This window comes from Heterodontus francisci, chromosome 40 (assembly GCF_036365525.1).
Source record: "Heterodontus francisci isolate sHetFra1 chromosome 40, sHetFra1.hap1, whole genome shotgun sequence".
NCBI classification, from domain to species: Eukaryota; Metazoa; Chordata; class Chondrichthyes; order Heterodontiformes; family Heterodontidae; genus Heterodontus; species Heterodontus francisci.
Genome location: NC_090410.1, coordinates 5,084,835 through 5,097,690, shown reverse-complemented (window position 1 = coordinate 5,097,690; position 12,856 = coordinate 5,084,835). Strand labels below are relative to the sequence as shown.

The 12,856-nt window shown below is 41.2% G+C and overlaps 1 protein-coding gene across 3 annotated transcripts in view; it reads left to right on the top strand.

The window, feature by feature from the left end:
• Nucleotides 1–12,856, top strand: part of LOC137352994 (alpha-actinin-1-like) — a 155,676-nt gene that overhangs the window by 52,009 nt on the left and 90,811 nt on the right. For all 3 annotated transcript variants that reach the window (XM_068018864.1, XM_068018863.1, XM_068018865.1), the window contains exons 2-3: nucleotides 6,683–6,797; nucleotides 9,522–9,641. In XM_068018864.1, coding sequence (XP_067874965.1) covers nucleotides 6,683–6,797; nucleotides 9,522–9,641 — 235 coding nt within the window. The remainder of the gene's footprint in view (nucleotides 1–6,682; nucleotides 6,798–9,521; nucleotides 9,642–12,856) is intronic.

The following is a 12,856-nucleotide window of genomic DNA, read 5'->3' as shown; positions in this document are numbered from 1 at the left end:
TTACACTCAAGGCAAGAGACACGAAGTCAGTAATAGCACTCTACTGCTACTCTGGCTGAACACAAAGCTTGGACCTTTCTGGTTTCTATAGCTTAGTTCCACACAAACCATACTGCTTCTCACTTGGCCATTTTTTAAACACAAACCTTGATTTCGAAGCTGCATGCTGTGCTGGTATGGATGAAAAGTTCACTGTTGTACACAATTGTACAAGTGGGCAAGTGATGAGTTGACATTTAGATATCTGTGCAAATGCTCAAAGTTCCATTACATCGAGGGGTTACTCATGATGTAACATTCTCTGATTTTGAAAATCATGTCTCAGTAACATGCTTATAATACAAGTTTGCCCTTTATTAGTTCCACCATTTGATAAGATCATGGTTGATTGGAAAATGCACTTATTTTCCTGCCTTTACTCCATATCCTGTGATACCCTTATTTCTCACTCTCTTGAGAACTCCAGTTATTCTAGCATCCCCAGTCTTTGGGGGGTAAGGGGTGTTGGTGTGGAGAGACCGTTCCAAATTTTTGCTTTACTTTGTGTGAAACAGTACTGCCTGATTTTTGTTCCTTTAGTTTAGCTCTAATTTTAAGATGTGCACTTTTTTTTTTCCCCAGCAGAATAAATAGTTTCTTTATATGTACCCTATCAATTCCTTTTAATCATCTTGAACGTCTCAATCTTAGAATCAAAGTGGGATGAGGGTTGTTTGGAGCCACTTAAATTCTGATGGTGTTCTGTGGGTCAAATTCAGTTATGAACAAAATTCATTTTAAGCATGTGTTGTAATTGCAGTTTATTTTTTCATTAGTTTGTGATGGCATCCTTCCATCTGTGAAAGATGACGGAACGGCAGAAAACTATCTGTTTAGGTGGAGTGTCTTTTCTCTTGGTGCACCTTTGCAGATGACTGTGAAGTCATTAGTTCAGTTAATTGTTAATCTGTAAATTGTCACCTACTGCACTTATAACTCTACACACTCCTTCAAATCTCTCCATACCACCCAAAAGCAGGTAACTCAGTAAATGGGATTCTGGGTGAAAAGTCGCTATCCTTACCCCCTCCATCATGAGGCTTCACCACATCTGGGATCTACATACCAAATGGGCCATTTCCAATTTCCTCCTGTTTCCTTTGTTATCCACATGCCCATGCTTGCAGCCTAGTTCACCACCAGTCTCCAAAAAAAAAAATCAATTTTGTCTCTCAACTCTCCTCTCTCATGCAGTTATCAATTCTCTTTTGTTTTTCTTTGGTCCTTGATCCACTAATGAGGTTGCTACCTCCACTGACCCACTCAACATTGCTCTTTCATACATTCAGTGCCCTCATCAATGTATCCTCTCCATCTGCGCACTCTTTTTCTTGCTGGCAGGTTCCTCCATGTTTTCACCACTGTTTTATGAATAATGCCCATCTTTGCATTCTCAAATCCAAAGGCTGCAGGCTTCCACGGTGCATGAGTGACCTGGTTGTCCAGATCTGTCTTGACGATCTTCAAGATATATTGCTGTTCCCTCTGCCTTGCCAAGTCACCCTGCACCCTGGAAAGCAAGAAGAGTTGCACAATTTTCTTCTAAAATCTCCTGACCCTCTTTTTTCCCCCCCCTCACCGATCCTCACATCTAATGCCAGCTAAATAAATTCATGGATTTCTTTGCCTTTAAAATGCAGACAATCTGTCCAGTTGTTTTCCCCAACCCTTTCAACTTCAATCTCCTCCTGAAGTTTTGGAATTTGTTGTCAGCAGTTAACTCCTGCCAGTCGCCACTTATGTCGCTGCACTGCCTCCTCAACCTATTAGATTTCACATGGTTAACCACACCATTTTTTTTCAGTTCCTCACCTCTTCACTACATGAGGGCTCTACCAATTTCACAAATTTTGAATTTGCATACAAGCTTGCAAAAGGAAGGGAGTTGTGTGCAATTTTTTTAACTCAACATCCGACAACACAATTTTTATGCTTTTCAAACTTCATGTCTAGTGTTTCTAGTTTGGAAGATTGTACAGTAGCAAAGAACTCTCTTCACAGTTTTGAGTAGTTTTTAAAGCCCAAAGTAAGTTGGTGTCACCTGCCAGTGCTACTTGAGTTACCTTTTTTCTGTTTTCACTTCCTGCTAACTTTCTGTTCTGCCCTTCATGTGTGAAGGTGCTTGCTGTTTGTTTCCATAAAACTATAGCCTCTTCCTTTGGTACCTTGCACAAGTGGGCATTTTTTTCTCACCTTTGACCGTGAATGCCGACATTAATGAACCAATGAAGTCATCGTAGTTGAGTTTAAATATGTTCTTAAGAGTCCACATTTGCAATTTCAGCAGTGGTTGCTGGATATTGATCAGGAGTGGGAAATTTGACCACGTTTCTCTCCTTCCTCTAATCCAAAGGTACTGAGGCTAAATATAGCATTCCTTATGCTGCTTTGGTTGAGATCAGCTAACTGGGTACTGAAATTGAGATGTTCCTGGTCTGTGACTTAGCAGTTGTACCCAGTGAATTGCTTTGAGATCAGGGACCCTAAAAAAAAATGGTATGTAGCCTGGTGTCAGTTGGTGTTTTCACGAGCGCCAATGACGAATTTACAATGATGTTGGAACACAATTTATCGACTCAACGATGTGGTTTTAAAAACTGAATTCTTCAGGAAGTTGCTAGCAAATAATTTCCTAACAAGATGTCTTTCCTATTGTGTCAGAAGTTGCTACTCTTCAGGTTAATTTCTGTAAGCTTTTTTCAGCTTGATGTTTTATCCTGGACTTGACTGCAAAAATAATTATGCCTGTATAGAAACTTCATTGCTAACAAAATTATTCCCAAATCTCCTTTTCAATGTTGGTGTAATTGGTGTATTTTTTTTGAAGCTGGCTTTATGCCACAAACTCTGCCCCTATTACCCCATCCTCTGCAGCTTCCCAACCTCATGCATTGAATTCACAATCCTCCTTTATTTACATGTCTTCCACTGCCTTTGCTGCCTCTGTTAGGCTTATGTTCCTGTCTGTGGCCTCTGCACTTCCAGCTTTGACTTTTTTTATTGCATCCCCTCACCCACTACTTTACCTTTTTTGTTGGCAGTGTCTTCCGCGCTCTTGACTATACATCAGTCTGTTTCTGAATTCCTTGACCTTGCTACCTCTCATCACTTTCCAAAGCCATCTCAAAACTTGCCTCTTCAGCCATGCTTTCAGTCACCTCTACTAAACTTTCTACTTGGAGTACTTTATCTCTTGAAGTGCATTAGGCTGCCTGATTGTGTTAATCTGCGTTCATATAGCATTTTTTACTTTAACAGAGTTTAGGTTACCTTTTTAAATATTTGGGCAGATGGTCAGAATTGCTGCAGTCGCAAAGCATGCGTAAGTGGCATATACTAGTAACAGGGCTGTGGACTTGTTGATCAGAACGTTATCTAAGTTGGCCAGTGGTCAGAAGTTCTTAGTTCTGTATCCTGGAAATTCGGTAGACACTAGGGAGAGTTGATAGCTTTTGTTTAATTCTCTTGATGTGATACATTGACTGTACCAATGGATTACTCTTTCAGATCAAAGGGGTATTTATTCAAAATTTGTTACACTTCTAGTTATAGTCAATGGCTTTACATTCTGTTTGTTTACTCATTTTGCAATTCCTGACTGTTTTAGGAGACTGGTAAGAGTTATTGGTTGTGTGTAATCCTGATCAGTTTCACTGTACAACTGTGGTACATAAAACTGATTTTGTGCTTTTGATCTGTGATTGGTACTGACCTGAAGGTACAGTAATTCATACAGTTCTCCTAGACTCTAGTCTGCAATTCTAGCCAAAGGTAATCACCCTCAGCAGAACTGTACAAAGATCGTAGGATTAAAGTTGTTTCCAAAAGTCATCAACCAAGTGGAAAGTTCTACAGATGTTTAGACCCTTGGTTTATTATCTGTTTCAATAGAGCTTTTGTGTATTATAATTAAGTGGCAACAATGGTTAAAGGCTATCAAGACGGAAATACTTATATTGTGTAAAATTTGTTATTTTAATTAATGAATCCAGGAGTTTAGAACACTACAGTTTAGAACCTGTTTGCCATATATAGAAAGGATATGGAGAGGGAGGAAATAAGATTTACAAGAATAGGTATAACCTTGCAGTTCTGCTTCTATCTGGAAAGGAACAGAATGTGTCTTTTTTTCTTGAAAAGAGAAGTCTGAGGTGGGGTGACATAATCTTTTAAAATTGAGATTTTGGTAGAGTAGATAGTGTTTCCACTTGTGGGACAACTAAGAACTAGGGGCCATAAATATAAAATAGTATCCAAGAAATCAAATGGGGAATTCAGAAGAAACTACTTCACTGTGATAATGTGGAACTTGCTACCATGGGGAGTAGTTGTGATAAAATAGATGCATTTAAGGGAAAGCTAAATAAGCACTTCAGGGGGAAGGGAATCGAGGGTTATGCTGATAGTTGGATGAGGAAGTTTTAATGCAGTATAAGTGCTAGCATGGACTTGTTGGGCCGAATTGTTTGTTTTTCTGTCCTGTATGTTCTACATTAATATTGACATGTTACTTTCATCTTTGGTGCAGAGGCTTTAGGGAAACCAAGATGAGCCTCGTGCTCTTTGAGCTTATAAACCAGGGAGCTATTTCTCCTCTTTTGAAGATGGTGAATAATATCACATTGAAGTTCTGTGGGACATAAGTTTCCAGTAGCACCATGATAAGTTGTGAAATTGAACTCAACAGGAAAATGACCATCAAAGTTGATGGGATTGTTGCACAACTCGTTTACTAGTGCCTTTCAGGGAGGAAACCTACCATTTATATTTGTTCTGGCCTACATATGACTCCAGTCTTGCTCTGCTGGGTTGATTTGTTGCCCTCTGACTTGCTCAGACATTTCATTGAGTTGTAAGAAACTTGGTATGAAATAAGTCCATTATTATCTTTTGAAGGCAACTAAGGGTAGATAATTAAATGAGGTCTCGGTCCACGTTCAAAGCTCAAAAGTTGAGCAGCTTAAAGCCCTGCGGTATCATTGCAACGCCTCCTTTTTATTTAGTGTCGGCTGTGGCCCAGTGAATAGTGCACTCGCTACTGAGTCAGATGGTTGTGGTTCAGGTTTCCTCCAGAGACTTGAGCATGAAATCCTCATCTGATGCTCCACTCGAATGCTGAGGGAGCACTCCACTGTCAGACTGGCGATGACAGCTTTCAAATTAGTTTAAGTGGAGGCCCATATGCGCGCTCAAAATGTAAAAAATCTCATGGCACTGTTTAAAAATCAGGCGTTCTCCCCAGTGTACTGCTTATGTTTCAGTCAACCAATATCATTTAAAGCAGATAATACTGATTAACACATTGCTCTTTGTGGGAGCATGCTCTCTGAATTAGCTGCCACATTTCCTCTGACAACCGTAACTACATTTCAAAAGTGCTTAATTGGCTGTAAAGTGCTTTGAGGCATTCTGAGGTAGTGAAAGGTGCTATATAAAACCATTTTCAAGTTGCTTATGGGAAAATAATCCACTTATGAACAGGCATTAAATGATGTGGTTATTTGAGTTGTTTCCTCTGACATAAACAGGAACATGAGTAGGCTATTTGGCCCCTAAACCAGCTCTACCATTCTTTAAGATCATGGCTGATCATCTGCCTCAACTCCACCTTCCTGCACTATTCCCTTGGTATCCAAAAATCTGTCTTGAGTATACTCATTGAGCATACAGAGCTTTCTGGGATAGAGAATTCCAAAGATTCACAACCATTTGCGTGAAGAAATTTCTCATCTCAGTCCTTAACTAGCTGACCCCTTACTCTGAGACCATGACCTAGTTCTGGGCTGACCAACCGGAGGTTACACCTCCCAGTCTCTGTCCTGTCAAGCCCATTTTTTTTTTTTTTTTGCAATGAGATCGCCACCACCTCAACGCTAGGGAATAGAGACCCATTCTACTCAATTTTGTAAGACAGTTCCCTTATCCCATGAATGTCAAGTCAACCATCATTGCACTCCATTAAGGTAAGCATATCCTTCCTTTGGTAAGGAGACCAAATCTGTATACAGTACGCCAAGTGTGGTCTTGCCAAAGCACTATAATTGCAGATAGACTTCTTTAATCTTGTACTCCCTCTCGTGCATGCTTTCTTGAGTAGTGGGGTCATGGTTGCTATGTTCCAATCCACGGGGACCGTGAATTTAGATTCTAGAATCTAGGAAATTCTCAAAGATCAAAACCAATGTATCCACTATCTCTCGCTCCCTCTTAAAACCCTCGGGTGTTGGCCATCGGTATTTAATTATATAATTGTTTATATGCAGGAAGTGGGCATTAATTGGGGTTTAACTTGAACACACATAAAGAGGCACTTATTGAAACTGTATGGTGTGGTTGAGTTGGGAGCTGTAAGCTTGCAATGTTGTAAATAAATTCTAAGACTGAGTAAAGATTGACTGCAATACTATCCTTCACCAGTTGGCTTTCCAGATCACCACAATCAAATCTAGGGGATGTCTGCTTTTAAACCCATCAATTTCTATGGTGCTATTACCTTAAAGTTCCTCATTTTCACCAGCTTTGGTTGTGCACTATTTCCAGAATTGTTTGTCTTCTGCTGTGAAGACAAATATTCATTTAATGTCTGCCATTTCCTTGTTCCCTATTGTAATTTCTTGGCCTGAATATGGCTTTGTTTTTGCAGACATTTACAGCATGGTGCAACTCTCATTTGCGGAAGGCAGGGACACAGATTGAAGTAATTGAAGAAGATTTCAGAGATGGACTCAAACTTATGCTGCTGTTGGAGGTGATTTCAGGTGAGGGGGTGCAAGCTGTGCAAAAGCAAGTATTTTAAAAACTTGTTTCAATCCAAAATGTCCTTTTTCACCCAAAGATAAAAGAATGCCTCTTCTGTTATGATTTTTAAAAAAATAAATTAGACGGTCACAATTTTTCCACTTTCTACTTGCATATTTGATTTTTTTATTGACCCCTCCCAACATTGGCCTAAGAACTACTGAGGATATTCTGAGGAAATTGACTTGATGTGCACAGTTGAAGGTAAGTCATGCCTAGGCTCGTTACAATGCCGTGTTTATGCTTTTGGGTCTCGTAGCTCCTTCAAGTTCAAAGGATGTGAGCATTTCCTGTTTAAACAAAACTCAATCAGCAGAAAAGGATGGTAAAGCTAATCAAATATAATTACATGATGCCATTACGCTAATTTATACAACCATTTACTCAGTTTTTTTTGTCTGAATATTCTCTGAAGCACAAACATTCTGAACCCACATTCCATAATTGCTTGCTTTGTGCTCACTTGGCCTCTGGTTACAGTGAAATCACTTGGTAAATGAACAATGCAACATTTTAAACACCTAGTTTTTTAATACAGAAGCAGGAGAAATAACCAACAGTAGGATTTCTATACATTTGCTGAGTTCATATTTGCAGGCCAAAAATGTGGTTTCTGCAGGGCAAAAGATGAGATTCAGAATATTAACTTGGTTTATGTTTTTTGGATCATGGATATAATTTCTCATTTTCACTGCTTAATTTCAATATTTTGGTAAATGAGGATTTAATGTTGCTGTTAATTAAATATTGCTGTTCATTACATTCAGGATGTGACTCTTAATCCAGTTAAAAGAAATAGCAAGCCTGGAGTTTCTGATGCAATACAAAATTTTCCAGCCTCTGGAATTTTTGGCCTTAAATTTTTTTTTTAAAAAGCTTTTTGTAAGGACTTACTGAACTGACATTTCTTGCCTGCTCCTTCGATGGTTCAGTTAGTTTACCCACTGAGTGGCTGGATACTTGGTCTATGCCAAATTATCTGATCTTGGACTATTGGCAATATATGTGCTACAGTTGGCATTTGCATCCTCAAGGGAAATATTGGTCAGGGTTCCTATTCTTGATTATACCAGTGATCTGTTCTGGGAATAGCAGTGTGACTAGATGGTCTGTTAATAGGTTCACTCGCATAATCGCCATTTTGAGGTAATGAAAGCTACTTATGCTAATGTTAACCACAGCCCATGATGTTCAGTGGCTTCAGGAGTAGAGGAAAAAATTAGCTGGGGCTAGGGGCGAATGAAATGCTTTTCCTTTGATCCTTAACCACCCCACATATAAACATACGAATTAGGAGCAGGAGTAAACCATTTGGCCCCTTGAACCTGCTCTGCCATTTGATAAGATCATGGTTGATCTAATTTTGGACTCAAGTCTACTTTCCTGTCTACCTGCTATAACCTTTGACTCCCTTGTCAATCAAGAATCTATCTAACTCGGCCTTAAAAATATTCAATGAGCTTTCCTCCACTGCTCTCCTGGGAAGAGAATTCCACAGACTAACAACCCTCAGAAAAAATTCTTCCATGTTGCATAGATGCAATTGAAACCATGATGGTTTCATTTTTGCTGGATTGGTTAGCAGGCACCTTTTTGTCTTGCTGCACTGCCCCATACCTCAAATTTTAACTTTGCTACAGTTTGCTTTCCGGTACCTTGCACAAGTGGCCATTGTTCTTGTTAACAGGCCGTTAATCTTTGAAATTCTCTACCCCAGAGGGTTGTGGATGCTCCATCGTTGAATACATTTAAGGTTGGGATAGACGGACTTTTGGTCTCGGTATTAAGGGTGAGCGGGCAGGAAAGTGGAGTTGAATCCTAAGATCAGCCATGATTGTTTTGAATGGTAGAGCAGGCTCGTTGGGCCATATGGTCTATTCCTATTTCTTGTTCTGTTTGAGGTTCAGTGATTTGTGTTGGCATACATTTCAGTTCGTACAGGGCATCCGAGCTAAGCTGAAGCCTGCCCTAGCCAGTTGTCTGCATATGCGTAATTCTAGCTGGGGTCACTGGATAGTAATCATTTGTAGAAACATCCCCCCCCATTGAGATCAGTTAACTTGGCATAGATTGAGGATTGAAGCTGGAACCCTCCTGTATTGTTTAATTCCTTGCTGGATAAACTAATTCGGCTAGTAGCCTCTGCTCAACATTATTTTCTGAACAGATATATTTGAATCCTGACCATGTTTAATAGACTTATGAAATGTGTTTGAATAAACTAACCAGAGGGTAGATGTTGGAATCTGCTTGAGACTTGGCCAGAATTCCAAATATTGCATGAGTCCAGTTAGATCAGGTGAGAAGATGTTCAAAAGTTTTTCATCTGTCCAAATATCCTGGAATTTTCTTGTTGTGATTATTCCCTGCTGCCTGGGTCTTCGCTGTCCTCTGTGCCATCAACTTTACTTATGAAGTTTTCACCTCTGAGTCTTAATTTTAAAAATTGATCATTTGCAAGACTTTCATCTTTCATTCTCCTAACTACCTTTTGTTTCCAGTTATATGTTAAGTCCTTCGTTATTTAATCCATCAAATGAATGATCTGAAACTTGAGGTTTTTTGTTAATGCAAGTACTATTGTTTCACCTGGAGTTGTAACTTAATCTCAGAATTGTGGCTGTGTGTGTAATTTCGTGCAAATAGTTAGTAAAAATAAATATACAAACTTTTTTTCTTCCTAGGAGAGAGACTACCTAAACCAGAGCGTGGGAAAATGAGGGTGCATAAAATAAACAATGTCAACAAAGCGTTGGATTTTATTGCAAGCAAAGGAGTGAAGCTGGTCTCCATTGGAGCAGAAGGTAAAAAGTCTTTACGTGTAATTTGTTGCATGAAGAAATGTATTTTTACCAAGTTGAATGGAGTTGGAGATGTTCATTAATCTATTCAGAATTATATTAATTTTAGATTAAAGTTGAGTTAATTGGGAATTGGACATGCTGTCTAGTCAATGGGACTTGAAAATCATGTTGAATACCAGTTTTACCCTTGGCATGTCAGATTGTTTGGCTTTTAAAATGTTAAGTTGTCTGCATATTTTCTTTTCCATGTAACTTTTTTTTACTCATTCATGGATGTAGGCCTTGCTGGCAAAACCAGCATTTATTGTCCATTCCTCATTCACCTTGAAGGTGATCACATCCACAGTGCTGTTGAGCGAGTTCCAGGACCCTGATCTCATGACAGTAAAGGCATGGTGATGTAATTCCAAGTCAGGGTGGTGTATGACTTGGAAGAGAACTTGCAGGTGGTGGTGTTCCCATGTGCCTGCTGCTCTTCTGGATGGTAGGAGTTGTGAGCTTTGAATGTGCTGGCGAAGGAGTCTTGCCAAGTTGCTGCACTGTGTCTTGTAGATGGTACAAACTGTAGCCACAATGCGCCTGTGGTAGTGAATGTTTATGGTGGTGGATGGGGTGCTGCTCAAGCGTGCTGCTTTGTCCTGGATGGTGTCAAGCTCCGAGGTTTTTTTTTTTTGGAGCTGCACTCATCCAGGCAAGTGGGGAGTATTCCGTCACACTCCTGACTTCTGCCTTGTGGAACAGGCTTTGGGAAGTCAGGTATTGGTACATAGTTTGAGGCACTGGTGAAACTGGCCACTTACATAGAACATAGAACAGTACAGCACAGTACAGGCCCTTTGGCCCATGATGTTGTGCCGAACCTTTAACCTACTCTAAGATCAAACTAACTACCTACCCTTCATTCTACTATCATCCATGCACCTATCCAAGAGTCGCTTAAATGCCCCTAACGTATCTGCTACTACCACCGCTGGCAGCGCATTCCACGCACCCACCACTCTCTGTGTAAAGAACCTACCTCTGACATCTCCCCGAAACCTTCCTCCAATCACCTTAAAATTATGCCCCCTGGTGATAGCCCTTTCCACCCTGGGTAAAAGTCTCTGACTATCCACTATTTCTATGCCTCTCATCATCTTGTACCCCTCTATCAAGTTACCTCTCATCCTCCTTCGCTCCAATGAGAAAAGCCCTAGCTCCCTCAATCTTTCTTCGTAGGACATGCCCTCCAGTCCAGGCAGCATCCTGGTAAATCTCCTCTGCACCCTCTCTAAAGCTTCCACATCTTTCCTATAATGAGGCGACCAGAACTGACCGCAATATTCCAAGTGTGGTCTAACCAGGGCTTTATAGAGCTGCAGCATAACCTCGCGGCTCTTAAACTCAATCCCCCTGTTAATGAAAGCCAACACCCCATACGCCTTCTTAACAACCCTATCAACTTGGGTGGCAACTTTGAGCGATCTATGTCCATGGACCCCAAGATCCCTCTGTTCCTCCACACTACCAAGAATCCTGTCTTTAAGCCTGTATTCCGCATTCAAATTCGACCTTCCAAAATGAATCACTTCACACTTTTCCAGGTTGAACTCCATCTGCCACTTCTCAGCCCAGCTCTACATCCTGTCAATGTCCCATTGCAACCTACAACAGCCTTCCACACTATCCACAACTCCAGCAACCTTCATGTCATCGGCAAACTTGCTAACCCAGCCTTCCACTTCCTCATCCAAGTCATTTATAAAAATCGCAAAGAGCAGAGGTCCCAGAACAGATCCTTGTGGAACACCACTGGTCACTGAGCTCCATGCTGAATACTTTCCATCTACTACCACCCTCTGACTTCTCTGGGCCAGCCAATTTTGTAACCAGACAGCCAACTTTCCCTGAATCCCATGCCTCCTTACTTTCTGAATGAGCCTACCATGGGGAACCTTATCAAACGCCTTGCTAAAATCCATATACACCACATCCACTGCTCTTCCTTCATCAATGTGTTTTGTCACCTCTTCAAAGAATTCAATAAGGCTTGTGAGGCATGACCTGCCCCTCACAAAGCCATGCTGGCTGTCTCTAATCAAACTATGCTTTTCCAAATCATAAATCCTGTCTCTCAGAATCCTCTCCAATAATTTGCCCACTACCGACGTAAGACTGACTGGTCTATAATTCCCAGGGTTATCCCTATTCCCTTTCTTGAACAAGGGAACAACATTTGCCACCCTCCAATTATCTGGTACTACTCCAGTGGACAGTGAAGACGCAAAGATCATCGCCAAAGGCGCAGCAATCTCTTCCCTCGCTTCCCGTAATATTCTTGGGTATATCCCGTCTGGCCCCGGGGACTTATCTGTCCTCATATCATTCAAAATTTCCAGCACATCCTCCCTCTTAACCTCAACCTGTTCGAGCATATCAGCCTGTTCCACGCTGTCCTCACAAACGACCAGGTCCCTCTCACTAGTGAATACTGAAGCAAAGTATTCATTTAGGACCTCCCCTACCTCCTCTGACTCGGGCACAAGTTCCCTCCACTATCTCTGATCGGCCCTACCCTCACTCTGGCCATCTTCTTGTTCCTCACAAGTGTAGGACGCCGTCTGATTTTCCTTTAATCCTACCCGCCAAGACTTTTTCGTGTCCCCCTCTAGTTCTCCTAAGTCCATTCTTCAGTTCCTTCCTGGCTACCTTGTAACCCTCTAGAGCCCTGTCTGATCCTTGCTTCCTCAACCTTAAGTAAGCTTCCTTCTTCCTCTTGACTAGCTGTTCCACATCTCTTGTCATCCAAGGTTCCTTCACCTGACCATCCCTTCCCTGCCTCATCGGGACAAACCTATCCAGCAGTGGCAGCGTGCTCCCTAAACAACCTCCACATTTCTGTCGTGCATTTCCCTGAGAACATCTGTTCCCAATTTATGCTCCCCAGTTCCTGCCTAATAGCATTGTAATTCCCCCTCCCCCAATTAAATATTTTCCCATCCCGTCTGCTCCTGTCCCTCTCCATGACTATAGTAAAGGTCAGGGAGTTGTGATCACTATCACCGAAATGCTCTCCCACCGATAGATCTGCCACCTGGCCTGGTTCGTTGCCAAGCACCAAGTCCAACATCGTCTCCCCTCTAGTCGGCCTATCTACATATTGAGTCAGGAAACCTTCCTGGACACACCTGACAAAAACTGCTCCATCCAAACTATTTGCACTAAGGAGGTTCCAA